The following is a 17,653-nucleotide window of genomic DNA, read 5'->3' on the forward strand; positions in this document are numbered from 1 at the left end:
GTGACGCGCCGCCCGTCGCGGGAGTTGCGCGTGGCGGGCGCGCGCCGCCCGGGCTCCGCGGGAACGGGCGCCGCTCCCGGCGCGGAGCCACCGGCGGCGCGGCTCCCGACCGCGGGGCCGGCGCGAGCTCCCCGCAGGCAGCGCCCGTCCCGCCGGGGCCGTGGTGCGGGGCGGCAGCGCCCCCCGCGGGCGGGAAGGCGCGGGCCGGGCCGGGCCGAGCGCCCGCGCCGCCGCCGCCCGCCGCCCGCTCCCTCCCTCCCCGGCGGCCGGGGCTCCCCCCGCTCCTTCGCGAGGCGCCGCCGAGCAGCGGAGCGAACCGGCCGAGGGGCGCGGCGGTGGCCGGGGCCTTCGGCGCTGCTGGAGCGCTGGTTCAGCTCGAAACAGAGAAAGCTGGGAGGGAATCTGCTGGGCTTGGCTCCTTGGGAGAGGTTTTCGAGAAAACGGAGCCGAGCTCAGAACACAAGGAAAAAGAAGCGCTGTGCTGTCCTCCCATTTGCTCTATCGCAGATTCTTTGACTTTACCCCTATTCCTACTTTTCTAAATCCAAGCACCAAGCAAACCCCTTTTACAGTTAGGGAAAAAACCTCTGAAGATTGAAACGAAAATTCAATTATTTTAACATCCTATTTATTGAATAAGAAGACACAAAGCTCTGATCCCCAGACATTGATGAGGTCGGTTCGTAGGAAACTATTTTCTTGCTCATGTGCCAGTGCTTGCTTTCAGCCTGTATAGTATAAAAGATCTTTCTTGGACTTTTTCCAGATGGTCAACTTTCTTTCTGTATCTGTCACTTTTTCTCCTTTTCTAAAGTTTCTCAGCACTGCACCACGTTCTGTAGCACGGACCGGACAGCTGCATATAAAGTGGAAACACTGGAAATGGCCTTACAGCACATGACCAGAAAATCTGTGAGAGAGACAGAAAACTCAGCACCAACCAAGTATGGTTCAGATCAAAAAACTGCAGCAACTACTAGAAATGAAGGATTGAGAGATGGACTGAGTGAAGACCATAGCACAGAGTATCTTAAATGAGGGGACTGTGGTGGAAAGATTCTATATAGGTGCTCCGTGATGTGAATTGGGAGATCATATCCAGTAGAAAGCATTAAAAGAAAAAAGGCACAAACTGCCTATAACAAAAATGTATGGAGGCGTGTGCAGCGAAGAAGCAATTTCCCCAAATCAAAACATTCAAAAGCAGCAGAAAGAGCATAAATAATGTGCACAGAGACCTAGAGGAAGCACATACTGCTACTGGTATGGAAACATTGAAAACTAGTATCCATCTTCCTAGACAGACACCTAAAAAATCCTTTTAATGATAATATTTTTTGGATTTGGAATTCTTATGGAGACTTCTGTAGTGAGAATAACTGTATGAGTTGCAGTATCCTATAAATTAGCAATGAATTTGTGGGAACCTAATTTCAACTAGGTTATCACTTTTTGGTCATTATTTCTATGGATTAAACGAAAGGTAAACTCAAAAGAGTTATTTGCATATTCTGCCATATTATGTGGAATTTGATAGAGAACTTCCAGTACAGATGTGCTTCTGTAGTTTCATTTTAATAATTATTTTTGCTGCTTTTTTGTTTTATAAGCATTGCTTTTTCCAGCATTGCTCTTTTGCTTTTTACTTACTCCAGTGAGCTAACAGTGAAGCCTAAAAAATTACAATTAAGGTGCTAACAGCTCTTTACTATATTGCTGATCATTTTAACAGAAATATACAGTAGATGGCAAATACAGTCTGTTTTCCACTGGTTTCCCATATCTGAGAAGCCTCTGCTTTGCATTGTGCTTTCAAGGCTGTTTTGCTCAAGCTTTCTAATAATCTAAAAATTAAGTAATTACAGGAAATGGATGCTGACATATTGAAGACAGGATCACATGCAGTGCAGTACTGATTGACAGGATTACATTTTATAGTGAATAAAAATTTCAGATTTACAAGAGTATCTCAGAATTTCTGTTAGGATGCTGTTTAAATTAAATTTGAGCTACACATGCTGCAGTAGCCAGGATTTCAGGTCTCCAGCCTCATGCTAGACATCTGTACCTACCAACTGCAGCAGTGTCTGAGCACTTGGCTTTTAGGCCATAGAGTTAAGGTCCATCGCTGAAGCTTTCCTATGTCCTTGGTGAGAGATTAACATGATCCTAAACCCCAGAAAAATGTTTGTTTAGTATGGATTGGCTACTGAATAACTTGGTGACACATAGTCAGTTGGAATGCTTTGTTCAGGTTATCTCAAAAATGATACAGCAGAAACACTCCTTGAAAAAACAGGGGTGAAATTTGTAATTGAGGTCTAAGGAATCTTCTCCCCTGGAGAAGAAGGGATAGATTGGAACTGAGAGAGAAAATTGTGTATTGACCCTTGGATGTATGAACAGGAGGGACAAGGAAAGGACAATGTATTTGAAACTAGTGAATGTTCGTACAAGGCCTCCCCTTCCCAGTGTTTATCATATAATCACTAACAGAGCAGAAGTTAGTGGGTTTGTTTTGTTTAGTTTAGGGAGCCATAGATTTAGAAGTTGAAAACACAACACTGTGTGCTTACATTTATTTTTTAAATTTATGTGCTATGAAAAGCTGAATACAAGCAAGGCAGAGCTAGACTTTTAAACCTGTTTTACACATACAGAATCCATGAATGATATGCCTTTGAAATTTCCTTCTAATACATTGATCTTTTCTGTGTTTTTCAGGGGGAAAAAAAGTTTGAAAAACTGGGTATCAGTAAGTCGACATGAGGAAAAAAAACAAAAAACGTTTTGCAATTGTTTTTTGTCCAAAGGAATGGGACAAATCCATGGTAATCTTTTGTTTCTTCAGTAGGTGGATACTGAACTGGGCCGGTCACTCCAGGTCACAGGATTCTAGTAAGTTCTGAATCTAACATAAGAATCTAACTGTGTGGCTTGGTGTGAGGTACTTAAACAAAAGTTGGTACACCATATACTGATTTTGTACATGCACTAGACGGTACTGTTAGATCTTTGTGTATTGTATCAAGAGAAAAACAATTGGAAATAAATTTTGGTACTGCTAAGGTCAAGAATAGAAGTCAGGAGAATTATCTTTGCTCAGTGCTGTGGGATTTATTTTGTTCAGTCATTAATGAATCCCTATCCATCTATACCAAACAAGTAAATAATATCTATTGTGACTGTAACATTCCCCAGGTATATTTCTGTACAAGAGTGTTGTAATGCAAACTTCCCAGTATTAAAAAGTACAAACATCCACAGCCAGATTATGAAAAGTTTATTTACTCTACGGTTCATTGCTGTCTGCATAAGAAATGTGGGAGAATGACTTTAGAGATACCTAAAATATGTCTTACACTGGAAATTCAAAATTCAAGAAGAATTAAGTATATTATAAGCTGTGAATTGGGACATAAGATTATAGTAGTGTATTTATATGCACATGAATGTTTGTGTGACAAAAGTGAGGAATTTTTTTTTAATTTTAAAATTTGGTTTCGTGTTGATCTTTCAGCAGCAGGCATTTAGACACAGTTCTCATGGAAAAAAAATCTCATGACCTCCTAAAGCCCTTTCTTATTGAAAAGCAGGCTTATGTTTTCTAGAGGATGCTCTTGTGAAAGTCCATGACCATACAAGGAGATGCATTTTCAGCTAGCAGAGTGAGTTTTGATTAAAAAGGCAAAATCTATGCAGCTGGTATTGCATTCAGTATAGAATCATAAAGGGTGGACCATGATGAAGACTCATATGCCTGATTTTCAGATACCAACTCAGATACAACTTCATTGCTAATTATAACACTCCAAGGCGAGCAGTGTCAGCTTTCCTGGAGGAAAGGTAGGGCGGGGTTCTGGCATGCACGGCTTGTCAGATGTGAGGCAGTCAAGCACACGAGCCAAAGTGTAATATTCAGACATCAAATTATGAGATAAAGTTCATAAGCAGGAGCCCTGGAGGCATTTACACATAAAGATACACAGTGGACATGGAAGTGGATTGGAGTATTTTTCTTGATACAGACAGGAAAACCCCTGTGAGTGGAAGTCACAGGGCCAAATTCTCAGAGGTGGTTAAGCCATTTTAGAACAATTTTTGGACTTATGTGTATTAAATAGCTTTCAGAATCTAAATTTCAGTGCTTTCTGAGCAATAAACTGTTTTTAATAGTCTTCAAAGGGTTGACTATGAAATTGTATTTAATAGTCTAAAGAAATTTATTATGAGATACTTTAGACTATACTTTTATATAATATAGCAGATACATTATTTAGTTTATTTTTATGTCAAATATTAAATAAAAAGGAGAATAAAGAGATGAGTGGAAAGCAGTAACAGCAGTGAGATGTGAGATGAGGCAGGTAAATCACGATCAAGTAGCATCTGCAGCTGGGTCTAAAAAAGACAGTTCATTTATTAGAAAAGGAACACACAAGATTTGTATTTCTAGTTCAATTATTTAAAATTATCTGTGTAAAAATTATGTTGGAAATGTGGATAATTAGAAAAGGTGTTTGCACACAAATGAAATCATACAGGTGTGTAGAAGATATCTAGAGAAAGTGCAGGAATAGTCCTGCAATTCCTCAGGGAGCAAGTAACCTTGATAATAGACTGCTTTTGTTAAAGGAGAAGATGGGTTCTAGAATTCCTAAAAGAAGCATACAATGGGTTTTCATAGGACAACAACAAAGTCAGAATAGCAATGCTGATTAGGGAGAAAATGAAGGCATTTCGAAAGTAAATTACTGTAGACAGTATTAGAGGCTCTTAATATTTCTTCCCTAGGTGCTTGAATGAATGCCAATGTCTTAATAGTGACTTACCTATAATATTTTACCTTTGCAACACAGAAGATACTTCTCCCAACTTAATATTTATTACACAGCAGGCCACATTGTCAGGTTAATCCTCTTCTGCAGTGATCCTTCCACATGTTTAGATGTTAACAGCACAGACCAAGTAAGGCAGCTATATACTTTCCATGAACAGCAGCCAGCAATTAGCAACTCATCTGCACTAGCATTTGGACTAGTCATTAGAACTATGTGTATAAAGGGCTGGTATAACTTGGTGAAGATGGCTGTGATCAAATTATGTGTACATGGAAACAGAAACAAGGCATTCCTTGAAACGCTATGTGAGGAAACTAGTACAGAGGTCCCTGAAATACTGTAAAAGGAAAATGTATACATGGGTTACAGGAGTTGCAGACCATCTCCTGTGAAGAGGGGAATAAAATCAACATCACACCTATGTAAGGTCTTACCAAGGAACAGTCATGGTCTGCAGAAATATATTAGCATGTTTTTAATTTGTAATCAAATTGCAAGGTGAGAATTTCCCTCTAGTGTATAGCAGAGGAAAAAAAACAAGGTACAAACATTAGTGAATGTACAGCAATTGCACTAATATAGAGCTGTCAGTTACAAGGCATTTTTACCTGAAGGCAGGATACAAAGTGTTCACATTCAGAACACTTAATGGTTACATTAGAACACTTAATGGTTACAAACATTAGAAGAATATTATTTTCCATGGATGTTTGAGTGAGATCCCTGCAGATCCTTCATGGCTGCATCATCTTTCAGGAACAAAATTAAAATACAGGTTCTCCAGCTCCAAATGCAGAGATTCTTAAAACCAGATTGTATATACCAAGTCTTACTCCTCTCTAGCAATAGGAACTTGCAGTCCCAAGAGTACATGACTGTGTTTGAGCAAATGTGACAAGGAGTCAATCAACCAACACAAGAAATACAGCTACAATCAGGACAGAAAGCCAACAGGCTGCTTTGTGATTAAAAAATGTGTTCTTTCTTCCTACTGACCTGTCGACTTAGTCTCCATTTTAGTCAGATGCACATGATGCTGTGACACAAAGATACATATACATGGTTATGTTTCTGCTTCCACAGTTTCATTATGGTGTAGGTTTGTATCCCTTAGCACAGGGAAAAGGCACCAAACAACTTTCAACTATAATGAAATTGCTGGCAAGCTTGAGCATACAAGCCCCAGACAGAAAAGGAACAGAAGTATTCAAGCTGTCAGAGGTACAGCAAAGGTCACTGTACCATACAGAAATTTCTTTCATCCTCAGACAAGCAATCAAATATGCTTTCCTGAAAAACCCATACAAAGCTATTTCCCAGTGTTTTGGAAACTGCTCGACAGGTGAATGACTGACAACTTGCTATCTTCATTGTATGTAAAGTCACTTCTATGAGACACCCAAGATGTCCCAGTTATGTCACTCAAAATGAGTACTCATCTTTGAGTAAAGTGAACTCAGAATCTTAATATGCAAGATAAAGAGGTAAATAAACCTGCTACAAGATGTAGCCAGGAGTGAGTCACTAAGGCTAAAGATACTGAAGTGAAAACCAGAGTTATGTTCAAGTTCACGGGGTCTGGAAAGAAACACAAATTAAGACCAATCTCAGTGGCTGCCCTTTCAGTTAGATAAGGTTATTTAGTCTTTGAAAGGTGGTATGGAAAAAATTAGTTCAGCTAACCAAAAAAACATTGACAGCAACAGAAAATTCAGACCATGAGTCACATGAGCCTGCACAGGAATAGATCCTTGAGACAAAGGAGCTTGCTATTCATTCCCAAGTAAAGGGTGATAGTCAGGACAAAGCTGGAAAGTGCAGCATAGAAGGGCACCAGGAACAGCATCTGCAAAGGCTGGTTTAGTTTCCCATAGTTGGCATAACCACAGCAGGCTTGGCAATGGTGGCATCTTCTTCTTTCCATTGAGAAATGATAGTTTTCAGCTGTGTATAGAACTGCACTCCCTGGAGGAAAGGAGAGATCCACATATCAGATATTTGGCCTTATTAATTCCTCAGGTCTACACTAGTGGTAAATCAAACAGTTTCTGCTTTATCTAAACAGGATTGAATTTTCTTCTCTGGAAACAATTCTTGTCAGCCTGTTCTTTTTACCAGTTTCACAAATTCTGATTCAGTGAGAAAGCTTGCTAGTTATTGCTCCCTTCTAAAATATCCTAAAAAGACCTGCATGTTTTTACTTAAGAGAAAAAGAAAGAGAAACAGGCTATGTATGATTGTGACATGCATTATGGTGCTGTGATCACTGTCTGGTTTTCTGTTTCCTGGTTGAAATGGCTTCAAAGTCTCCTCACTAATGAAGTCTGATGACCATCTCCCCATTGCCATTTATAACATGATTTATCACAATTAACCCAATAGAGTACTCTGAATCAGAAAGTTACCTGTTTGCCATAGAAATTGGTGTCCCCTCTGAAAGAAGCACGAGAGCCAGTGAAAGAGAACATGGGCAGAGGTACTGGGATTGGAACGTTGACACCCACCTACACCAAAGGAAACCTGCCATATTAGTCACAAGAAATAACAGATTGCAGAGCACTCTCCAAATGCTTCTGCATTTTGTTTTCTTATGTCTGAGGCTGGGTACTGCTGGCTGAGAGGGCAGCAATTACAGCTGAATGAACCCACTGTAAACAGTGAGGGCTAAAAGCAACAATCCTAGCTGGAACATACCTGCCCCACATCTACTAAGTGAGAATACTTCCGAGCTGTGGCTCCATTGGTGGTGAAGATTGCAGTTCCATTCCCATAGGGGTTATTGTTCACCATCTCAATGGCATCATCCAAAGTGTCTGCTTCCAGCACCACTAGAACGGGCCCAAAGATTTCCTCCTTATAGCAAGTCATGTTTGGCTGCCAATACAGACAGCAGAAAAATCAGTTTGTATAAAGGATATAATAAAAATATTGTAGAAATAGGATATAAGAAACACACGTGCTGTTAGTACTCATGATATTCCTAGGATTACTTATCATACTACATTGCCACAGGCCTTCCTTCAGTCCTCCTTACCTCTTCACCATTTCCCATGCCCTATCCTCTATCTAGTACACTAAAAGAGGCACCACTTTTCATCTCCAGAGTGCTTTCTGCTTTTACTGCCTGCATTACAAGGATTACTTAATTGACACTACAAGGGGAAGCTGAACCATTTATGGCCTTTCTACTTGGTGATCATTGATTACTGTCTGATTTGGATAACCCATTTTTCAGCTGACCCTGCAATACACACTTGCAAGCACTGGTTTTGGTCACCTCACCTTGACTTTGGCAAGGATTGTTGGTCCAACAAAATTGCCATTTTCATAACCCTTCACTTTGACATTACGTCCATCCAGGAGAAGGCTGGCACCTTCTTTTACTCCTTTCTCAATCAGACTGCAAACCCGTTCCTTAGCTTGGGGACTGATTAGAGGCCCAAGATCTGCTCCAGGCTGGTCTCCTGTGAAGAGACAGAGACACCAAATTTCTAACTCCGACAACTTCCCTTTCATAGGCATCTGGGAGATAACTACACTGGTAGGAAAAATCTGAAAATCCTGATGTTTCTGAGACATAAGAACACAGATTTGAGACACTGATGAACAGGAACAATAGCCTGCAGCTCTCATAATCAACATGGAATCACCAGAAAGCCAAACTTCAACAATAGATTCTTCTCAGGAAGGAAACTTTTCCCCTTCGCAGCACTTTATTGAACACAAACAAAATATAATTCCCCTAGAATTAGTAACAGTCTAGATTTTTCAAAGTATTTGTTTCCATTTTTCTTTTTTTATTGTATGCTTACTACCAATTGGAAGGATCTGGAAATCGGGTTGCTATATAAATGGCAGATATGAGTTAAACTACACTTAGGAGGATGTGTTAAACCTCCACATGTGAGGATTTAACCTCACATCTCCAGTTAAAACAAGACTGATCCTGTAAACATTGCATCAATCCCACAGCAAGCTGAAAACATGTTTCTACTTCCAAGTCTAGGGCTGGGTTTCCCAATCCAGATAATCTGCTAGCTCCTACCCCTACACATCAAACCACATTGGTGGTGCCAATAGCTCCAAGGGTCACTACACGGTATGGCAGATAAGCTGACCTAAAAAGCTATGGTTGTACAGAAGTGGGGAACCTTGTAAAAATTATCTCAGTCTATACCTGCATTTACTCGTAGATTTTTGGCTCTGTCCACAAGCTCTGGCAGCCATTTCTGAGCTTCTCCTACTAGAATTGCTGTAGACAGGGCCATGCAGCGTTGGCCAGCTGCTCCAAAAGCAGCTCCAACCAGCTGGTTCAAAGTGTTCTCTTTATTGGCATCAGGCATCACCACACCATGATTCTTGGCTCCCTGAAAAACAACACATACAGTCTCCTATTATTAACCACCCCAGACCGCTTCTTCTCTAGCCTCTGGCAATGATTTCTTATAGTAGCTATGATTCTACTACCAACAGGCTGGCAAGAGAGCAGCCTTATCACTTAGCTATCAGCAGCAAAGTTAGCTTCTGCTGCTGAGTGGTGTGGTCTCTCTCAACATTCACAGGCAACAGAGGTAGTCTATGTGCTCAAGTGTGCTCTGTTCAGAGACATTACCATGTTGGCCTGGACTCTCTTGCCATTCCGGGATCCTCTCTCATAGATGTACTCGCCAGCTTGATTAGATCCCACAAAGCTGATTGCTCTGATATCCGGATGGTCACAAATGAAATTCACAGCTTCAAACAGGAAATAATACATTATAACTGTGGTGCACAAATGCTCCCCTCTGTTCCCATCCCCACAGCACTAAATTTATGTATCTTTCTTATGAAAATTCTTGCTTCTGTGTTTCCTGCATCCGAGTTCCCTGAAAGCCTGTCTGTGTAACTTTTCACTCACTTCTCACGACACATACTCCTGCCCTGTCTTCATTCTCCTGGCTCTCTTACATCTCTACATACCTTGGGCACCTAGGGTGTCTGAGCAATGCCAAAGTGAAGTTACTGTTCTCTATTTGTATCATCATGTCCTGAAGCTACTTGTGTGCTCTAAAAAATAGCATGGTAGGAGCCAGGATACTGCCATCCGCTGTATAGTCAGTGAAGCATTTAATTATTGTTTAGGCTTCCTTGCGAAACCAAGATGATTTATCTACTTATTTCAGTTGCAGTTTAGGTTGCTAAGTAGACTTTGAGCACTTACATGCCTTGGGAACTCTGACCCAAATCCCCAAAATTTTGTCCACCATATCTCCTGAAAGATTTGGTGCAAGGTGACAGAGAATCTCCCACTCACCTTTAAGCTTTATCAATACAGCTGAAGCATCAGTCCAAACCTATCCAACAGCAGCAGTCTCAGACTCTCCAACTGGTACCTCCCACTGAGCATACAACACACCACATACACTCATCATCTCCCAGGAAGGGTTGTTATTACCTTCGTGTTGTCCATGGATAATATTCAGGGTTCCATCAGGGGCACCAGCATCCTGAAACAGCTTGGCAAGCAACATTAGTGCTCCTGGTACACGCTCAGATGGTTTCATCAAGAAGGTGTTTCCACAAACCATAGCCATGGGGAACATCCAGAGAGGAATCATGGCTGGAAAGTTGAATGGTGCAATGCCAGCACACACACCCAGAGGCAGGCGGTAGGTGTAAGTGTCCATGTCTTTAGTGATGGAGGGCATGGTCTCCCCAAGGATGAGGGATGTCACACTGCAAGCATGTTCAACCACCTCTGCAAGGGCAATATGCTGCTGGATGATCTGTTAACAATTAGTCCCCAAACTTTCTTTTCACTACTGCCTTGACCCACCTCTTTCTTCCAGACACTTCTCCCACAAATTGTGCTCCAGAAACTCCCTCTGCCAAGCATTGTGAACAAATTAGTAATGGATTCTCTCTTGACCACACCACACATCATCGTGATAGGAGCACAGACACAACAGCCCCAGTACAAAATGTACAGGTGTAGTATTATTGTACCACCTGGGACTCAACCTTAGACATCTGAGCACAGGTGAGAAATTCTTAACCCTTTTTAGTAATTTGCAGTCACTTGTGGAAAAAGCTCTAACAACTTGGAAGTGATTTAAAAATTATCTAAGAAAACTCTTCAGCTTAGAGCTACAATTGATACTTTTCTTTGAGTAGAGGGCTATAAAGGGATCAACATATACAGAGCAATCAGTTGCTCAGGAGACCTCATCCCTTCCTGTGGGTTCTCAAACCCCCTTTTTTAACAGGAGGAGCCAGCAGCTTACGGAGGCCTCGGAAAACATCTCCCTCAGCATCAGCCAGGGTCTTTCCTTGCTCAAAGGTGATGAGTTTGGAAATTTCTTTCTGAAAATGGAAAACACAAAGTTTATGAATGTTAGAAAAGTGCCTGCCCATGAAAAAGACAGAATTAACATAGAGTTGAACATCACAATGAATAGACTGAACACAACCCAGAAAAACCTATACTGACTGATTTGCTCCTTATAAACAAGAAGCCAATAACCCACCTAGGTGACATTTTAGAAAAAATCGTCATCGGATGGTTTGTATTCTAATGGTTTCAGGTATGACACCACATACAGACCAAAAAATCCATCAGGAAAATCCAAAAACATAGTAACATACTTGTCTTCATCAACTGACACATGTTCCATCAAGGCTCAAAGTTCCTTCTGTGGTCTCTTCGTAAAGGAACAAATTCAGAGCAATATTCCCTAAGAAGCGCTGCCTCTGTTACCATTTGATGAGAGAAGTGCTTTGCTGCACCTCTCGACAGTGTCTCAGTTGATTTCTCAATCATGGCAGCACCTCATCAAGAACACTGTAAACCCCAAGTCTCTCTCAATTTAGTTTCTGAAATCAGCTGCAATGCATTCAGCCATAGACATCACACACAGCCATGGGATCTCACCAGATTGTCTTTGATGAGCTGTTGATAGCGCAGGAAAATTTGCTGGCGACTCAAAACAGATGTTTCTGACCAGTTCCAAAAAGCCTTTTTGCAAGAAGCCACAGCTGCCTCCATCTCACTGGCTGTGGCTTTCGGTACACGGCCAACCACCTCATTTGTGGCCTGAAAGAGAAAACAAATTGCATCAAAACTCAGCTTTTCCTATGTGTTCCCACCAACCATTCAAGAGTTCTTTCACAGCACACACCTAATATTCTTGTTCTACAAGTTGTACTTCTGAGGGCACAGCACAAAGGAAATGCCTTCCTTGATTGCACACAAAAGGCCTGGGCTACAACTGGAGTAGTTCTGAAAACCTGCATTCCAAATATATCAAGCTAAGCACTCAGAAAACTACAAATGCAGTGCTGATTTCCAAGCTGGAGTTGAAGTGACTTGGCTATCTTGAAACTTCTAGACAGTATAAGGAAAAATTTTCCATGGACTATGGTCTTTTCCTCTCCATCGTCTTGGTTCATCTGGCTGTCCCTCTTGCACATTAAATGAGGCAATATTCCTTTGTGAAAAGCAGTACATGACTGCACATTTGCCATTGATATTAGCTTACCTATACCCCTAGGCCAAAGTACTATTTATATACAACCTTAATTCTATTGTATTTTAACTTCAAGCTTGGTGCCAGTTTAACCTCCTTCTAATGTTATCTTAAGAATTAAATCTGCTTTGACATGACAAAAATTTCAGATATATCAGTAAGACAGAAATTACTCAAAACAAGAGGAAGAAAATTAAACAAGAGCACTGCTTGCTACATAGACCAAATGAGCTTCATGAACATTACTTGCTGCTCTGATCATTTGCACAAAGCAAATGAAAATAGAGCTGTACAGAAAAGATTTAGAAACTGCTGTTTTAAAGGCTTACTAGGAAGGCCAGAGGATCAGAATTCTGAGTGCAACCTCATTTCCATTTGTCTTTGGTGGAGTACATAGACAACACAAGTGCTACTTATCTATTTTGCACTGCATAGCATCTAGCTCTGTGATTATTGTGCGTCAACAGATAGAAACTCTCTGAAAGGAGAGGAGCTTCAGCTGTTAGCATTTTTCACCTTTTTACTCTGAGAGTAATATCAGCCTCTATCAGGATTTCACATTCAGCTGGGATCAAATCACACCCAGTTGATTTCATATACAGAGTGAAAGACACCCTTCAGAAATCTGACATACAAAAAAATACATAACCAAAATTTAAGCTTCCTTTCTGGAGACCAGGGCCTTACTATGTGAGGGAGGTAAGGGTGATAGTAACTTATTCTGAAACTGATATTTCATGTGAAAAGGAAACTGAGAAGCTGTAGTCTGCTGAGTCTAAACCTTTCTCAAGAAATGTATGTTTTTCATCTGCCACATCCCTGAAGAGGCATAGACCTTTGTTTCACAGTGATCACTATTTACATAAGGTGAGAGCATTTCACTTACTGGGTTGTGGATATCAATCCATTCAGTAGTTTTGGACTCAATAAACTTCCCATCAATGAAGAGTTTGGTTGTTGGCTGTGGAGGTCAAAACACTGAAAAGTGAGTTATTTTTGTCTCAACATGCCTAAATGCCAATGTGCCATATTACATGCAAGCCTTTATCATTTACTGCTATGTGAACCACTAAAGTCTGTATCCAGTCTTCACAGCAAGACCCAGATAATTGCTCTCTGCCCCATTTTGCTCTCTTTACACCTAAATAGCCAAAATTCTTTCTAAAAGCAGTTATAGAAAAAAATACATTGCTCTGCTTATGTTTGGGATTGTTTCAATCTATTTAATCAAAACCTGAAAAACTGCAACTCATAAATGTTCAGAAGAAACAGTTAATAATTCACTTCATGGGAATTCTGTGAACCCAGTGCAGACTGTACCACTGTCCCATGTGCCTCCTTCCCATCAAGCCACTAAGCAGGTTCATCTTTCCAGTTTATAGCTTCAAGCAGAAAATTGGACTTTCCCCACCCCCTGCTTGGTCTTGCAACTAAGAGTAAGAAACCTGTATCTGTGGACTGTCCTGGCTGGCAGCACAGAAAACAAAACTTTCCCACTCAGATGAAGAGGAGGGACAAGGAAAGTTTGGAATAAGGAGTTCAGGCAAACATAGAACAGAACAGAAGGCAGAGGTAAAAGCTGTAATTAGCATTAGATAGGCAACAAAACTATACCATGCAGGAAAACAAATTGTGACTGTATAAATTAAGAAACTATAAAAGAGGAGTTGACATTGGGAGGTAAGGAGAGAATTAGAAGAAAGCAAGAACCAGTTAATCATGACACAAATCCATGACTTGGGGAGAACATGTAAGAGAAAGGGGAAATGGATCTTCTGTATGAATAACACAAATGGGACAGATCAACAGAACCAGGATATAAACCCAAATATATCATGAAAATGAAGAAATTATGATATGGAATTATGAAAGGGAGATGAGAACTTGGATGATATCCAAAGTGTAATGAAGAGACAGAGATCAGAGTAAGAATCAGGAACATAAATGGTACAGGGTGGACAAGTGATGACAGTGAAAAGTGGATGAAAGTGAAAAAAAATTAACAGCAATGTTAGTTGGACAAACTGAGAAAGCTTTGAGATGAGAAAGTTAGGATCAGAAGTATAAAATAAGTCTGTTAATGGACAAGCAAAACTTAATGATTTGGAAAGCAATGCTAGAAGAGAATTAAAATTAAAATGTTGCAGATGATTATGTAGCTGGACTCACACTTGGGGAAGAGAGGCAGAAATCTGTGCCTACAAAAACACAATCTCCTCTAGAACCTGGAAGAAAGCACAGGATATCCGAGTCCCTTGACCGAGTTTCCTGACTGTGAGAAAAGCTGCTGGTCTAAAGAATGACAAACTCCTATGGCTATCAATCACTCCATTAGCCTCAGTGCCACCGAGGCTAATGCAGTACAACCACAAGCGCCAATGCTTTATGACCCACATAGACTTCAGTGCAATGGAGTTAATGTCTTTTTCAAATTGATTAAAAAGGGTATCTCAAACATTGCACACGCAACAAAAAATACTTTAAGCAAGCCAGAAAATGGTGAATTAAAATTAATTGCACCTTTCCCATAACATCGCCACCTTTTTTTATGTAGAGAATGCACCTGCTGTGGGAACATGGACGGTAGTAAAGCAGACTACTTGTGGAATTCTGGTTTGGAGTTCAGAGAGTGTGCAGCCATGGACAGCAGAGGAAAAAAGGCAGTACAAGAACCAAAGTTGTTTGATACTGTCCGAAAGAAACCAGATCCTCTCTCTGTCGCAAATAGATGCATGAGGCCAGTCCAGAGCCACCAGGAGTACCGCGGGGTGAGGGCGGCCACCGCTCAGCTCCGCAGTCCGACAAATCGGACATGGAACTTTTTCCCGTCCCTCCCGTGGAGCGCGGGCGCAGAGCCGATGTTTGTTCCACCGGACCCGCCGGGGTCCAGCCGAGCCGGCGGGAACGGCCTCAGCGGAGCGGAGCCGAGGGCAGTGTCCGGCGGGCGGCGGCGCCCGGGGCTCTCCCGCGCCTCCCTCCCCGCCCACCGGCTCCGCTCCGCGGGACGGGCACTCACCACCGAGGAAGAGAAGGACGCGGCGACTGAGGTGGTCCAGGGGGCACCGGCTGTCCGCGGCAGCTGGACGGGGGCAAGCACAGACCACCTCAGGGCGGGTCAGGCAGCACCTCCCCCCGACCCCCCTCCGGCTGCTCCCGCCCGGAACCGACCCCCGCGGGGCCCCGGGGTCAGGTGAGCCTCGACCCCCCTGCGCCCCCCGAGCCGCCGGAGCCGCCCGGGGCCGGCCGGCCGCCTCACCCTGAGCGCCACGCGGCGCCGCCCGCCCCACGCTCCCCGCGCCGCCGCCGCCGCCGCCATCCCGGCCGAGGGTCCCCGCTCCGAGGCCCCCGGCCGCGCCCCCGCCCCGGCCCCGCCCCCGCGCGGCCAATCGCCGCCAGCAGCCGCTCTGGCCGCGCCCCCACGGCCCCCGCCCCCCGTGCCGGGCCGCGGATTGGCGGAGGGGGCCGAGCCGCCCTCCGAGCGTCACGGCCCGGCCCGGCCCGGCCCGGCCCCGCCCTGCGGCGGCCGCGAGCGCGGCGCGTGGGGCTGGGGGCGGGGCCTGCTTTCCGCTCCCGCGCGGCTCGGCCGCGGGCGCGGTCACGTGAGGCGCGCGCCATGGCGGCTCCGGCGGACGGTGAGGCGGGAGGGCCGGGCGGCACCGCCGCTCCCGCGCCGCTCCCCGCCCGCACTGCCCTCACCCCCTCTCTGTTGCAGGCGCCGACCTGGAGACCTCGCTGCTGAGCTTCGAGAAGCTGGACCGCGCCTCCCCGGACCTGTGGCCCGAGCAGCGTAAGTGCGGCGGGCCCGCGGCCCCGAGTCTGACAGCTCGGGGTGGGGTGGGGAGAGCCCGGCCGGGCCGAGCCGGGCCGGGCCTCCTTGGGGCAGCTGCACGGGCCGGGCCGGGCCGGGCCTCCTTGGGGCAGCTGCACGGGCCGGGGCGGGTGGCGGTGCCGCCCGCAGGAGCGCTCACCCCGTGCCAACCTCCGCTTTCTCTCCCCAGTGCCCGGGGTTGCCGAGTTCGCCGCCTCCTTCAAAAGCGTGAGTGAGCGCTGCTTTGCCTTTCCCTTTCGCGTTTCTTCCTTCCGTGTAATAGTAGATCGGCAGGTTCTCTTGCGCGCTTTACATCTTCTATGAACCGTATCTCAGCAATAAGTCCAATATATGCTACAATATAGCTTTTGGTTTTAATGTATCTTTTATATATGTGTTTCTTTTTATGCCTTCTGTAGTTCACTGTGTATGAGAATTATACTTTGAAAGCAGTAAAGGCTTTTAAACGTCAGAAAATCCTATTTTTCATACTGATTTTTTGGCTTGTGAATGGTGGCATGCCGTTTTTAACTCTAAAGTGTCCAGGAAAAAGCAAGATTAAACATAAAGGTATTTCTATGGCACACACTCTCGCATTTTTGCTGTTGTTGTAACTAGTTTTCAATACAGATCGTACTTCATTGTATAATTCTAAGAATGGACTTTTCTGAATATGAACTTCTATTTTTTTCAAAATAGCCCATTACAAGTTCTCCCCCCAAGTGGATGGCTGAATTAGAAAATGATGATATTGATATGTTGAAGGGTGAGTATGAATATTGTGGGCAAGAATTAAGGTTGCCAAAGCAGATGGGAATTCAGTAGTTACTAAGAGGCTTAAAACACTTGTTCTTTAAATGTTTTGGTGGTGGCCTTATGGCCTGAGATCTCTAGCCATCATATTTGCAGAATCTCCAACTCATAAGTCTCTTCATCTTGTTAATGATAGACATTTTCATTAAACCAGTTATTTCCAAGAGCCTATCCAGATATCAGTGGCAGGCTGATTTTTCAAGATAAGCAATGTAACATTGTGTATATTTCAGTCACCTCCCATAGCCTTTTTATCACCATATAAGTATAGTGAGCATCTCCTGCATTTTGAGAAGTAGCATTAATTTTTTGGAGGGGCTCAGCTGATCAGTTGGTGAGTAGCTTAGACTTGTTGATTGACTTGTTCAGAGATGCTCTACGTGTGTGTGTTCCCTCACAGATCCAGGAGCTCCAATGCAACGGTGAGGCTGTACAGGCAAGTTACAGCAGGATTAGCTAGCATGTACACTTTCTTCATGGTGCAGCTGTTAGTTTGCAGTCAATATCCTTCAGCGTGCTCTTCCTGTCATGAATTCTGAATGATGGTGTGTGATCGTGTCACAGTGACATGTCACAGCTACAGAGTGAAAGTGAGACAATTTAACTCTGACTCACTCCAAGAAATGTGCTTGAACTCACGTTATTAATGCAAAATAAGTCCATTCCCTTGCTACTTTTATATAGCT

General features: G+C 43.5%; 3 protein-coding genes across 7 annotated transcripts in view; 2 read left to right on the forward strand and 1 right to left on the reverse strand.

The window, feature by feature from the left end:
- Positions 1-234: 234 nt before the first annotated feature.
- On the forward strand, positions 235-3,266 carry BBOF1 (basal body orientation factor 1). The gene is given in 3 exon segments (XM_085582393.1): positions 235-1,065; positions 1,067-1,322; positions 2,725-3,266. Coding segments are annotated over 3 exon segments (486 nt in total). The 5' UTR covers positions 235-946; the 3' UTR covers positions 2,836-3,266.
- A 2,035-nt stretch (positions 3,267-5,301) lies between these two features.
- On the reverse strand, positions 5,302-15,676 carry ALDH6A1 (aldehyde dehydrogenase 6 family member A1). Its single transcript, XM_021542752.3, has 12 exons — positions 15,603-15,676; positions 15,363-15,425; positions 13,233-13,307; positions 11,752-11,913; positions 11,105-11,183; positions 10,276-10,578; positions 9,454-9,575; positions 9,019-9,208; positions 8,124-8,305; positions 7,536-7,715; positions 7,247-7,345; positions 5,302-6,806 (listed from the first exon to the last, which is right to left on the reverse strand). Exons 1-12 carry the CDS (start codon positions 15,660-15,662, stop codon positions 6,702-6,704), a joined length of 1,620 nt encoding a protein of 539 aa, XP_021398427.2. The 5' UTR covers positions 15,663-15,676; the 3' UTR covers positions 5,302-6,701.
- A 267-nt stretch (positions 15,677-15,943) lies between these two features.
- Positions 15,944-17,653, forward strand: part of LIN52 (lin-52 DREAM MuvB core complex component) — a 39,666-nt gene continuing 37,956 nt past the window's right edge. For 3 of the 5 annotated variants that reach the window (XR_014955696.1, XM_085580542.1, XM_085580543.1), the window contains exons 1-4: positions 15,944-15,978; positions 16,059-16,133; positions 16,345-16,436; positions 16,854-16,920. Coding sequence is in view for 4 of the 5 variants with exons in the window: in XM_085580542.1 (XP_085436668.1) it covers positions 15,960-15,978; positions 16,059-16,133; positions 16,345-16,436; positions 16,854-16,920 (253 nt within the window). In the remaining variant the exon portion in view is untranslated. The remainder of the gene's footprint in view (positions 15,979-16,058; positions 16,134-16,344; positions 16,437-16,853; positions 16,921-17,653) is intronic. The other 2 variants (XM_021542753.4, XM_085580544.1) reach the window with 1 other exon arrangement.

Source organism: Lonchura striata, chromosome 5, assembly GCF_050655825.1.
Source record: "Lonchura striata isolate lonStrDom1 chromosome 5, ASM5065582v1, whole genome shotgun sequence".
Taxonomy (NCBI): domain Eukaryota; kingdom Metazoa; phylum Chordata; class Aves; order Passeriformes; family Estrildidae; genus Lonchura; species Lonchura striata.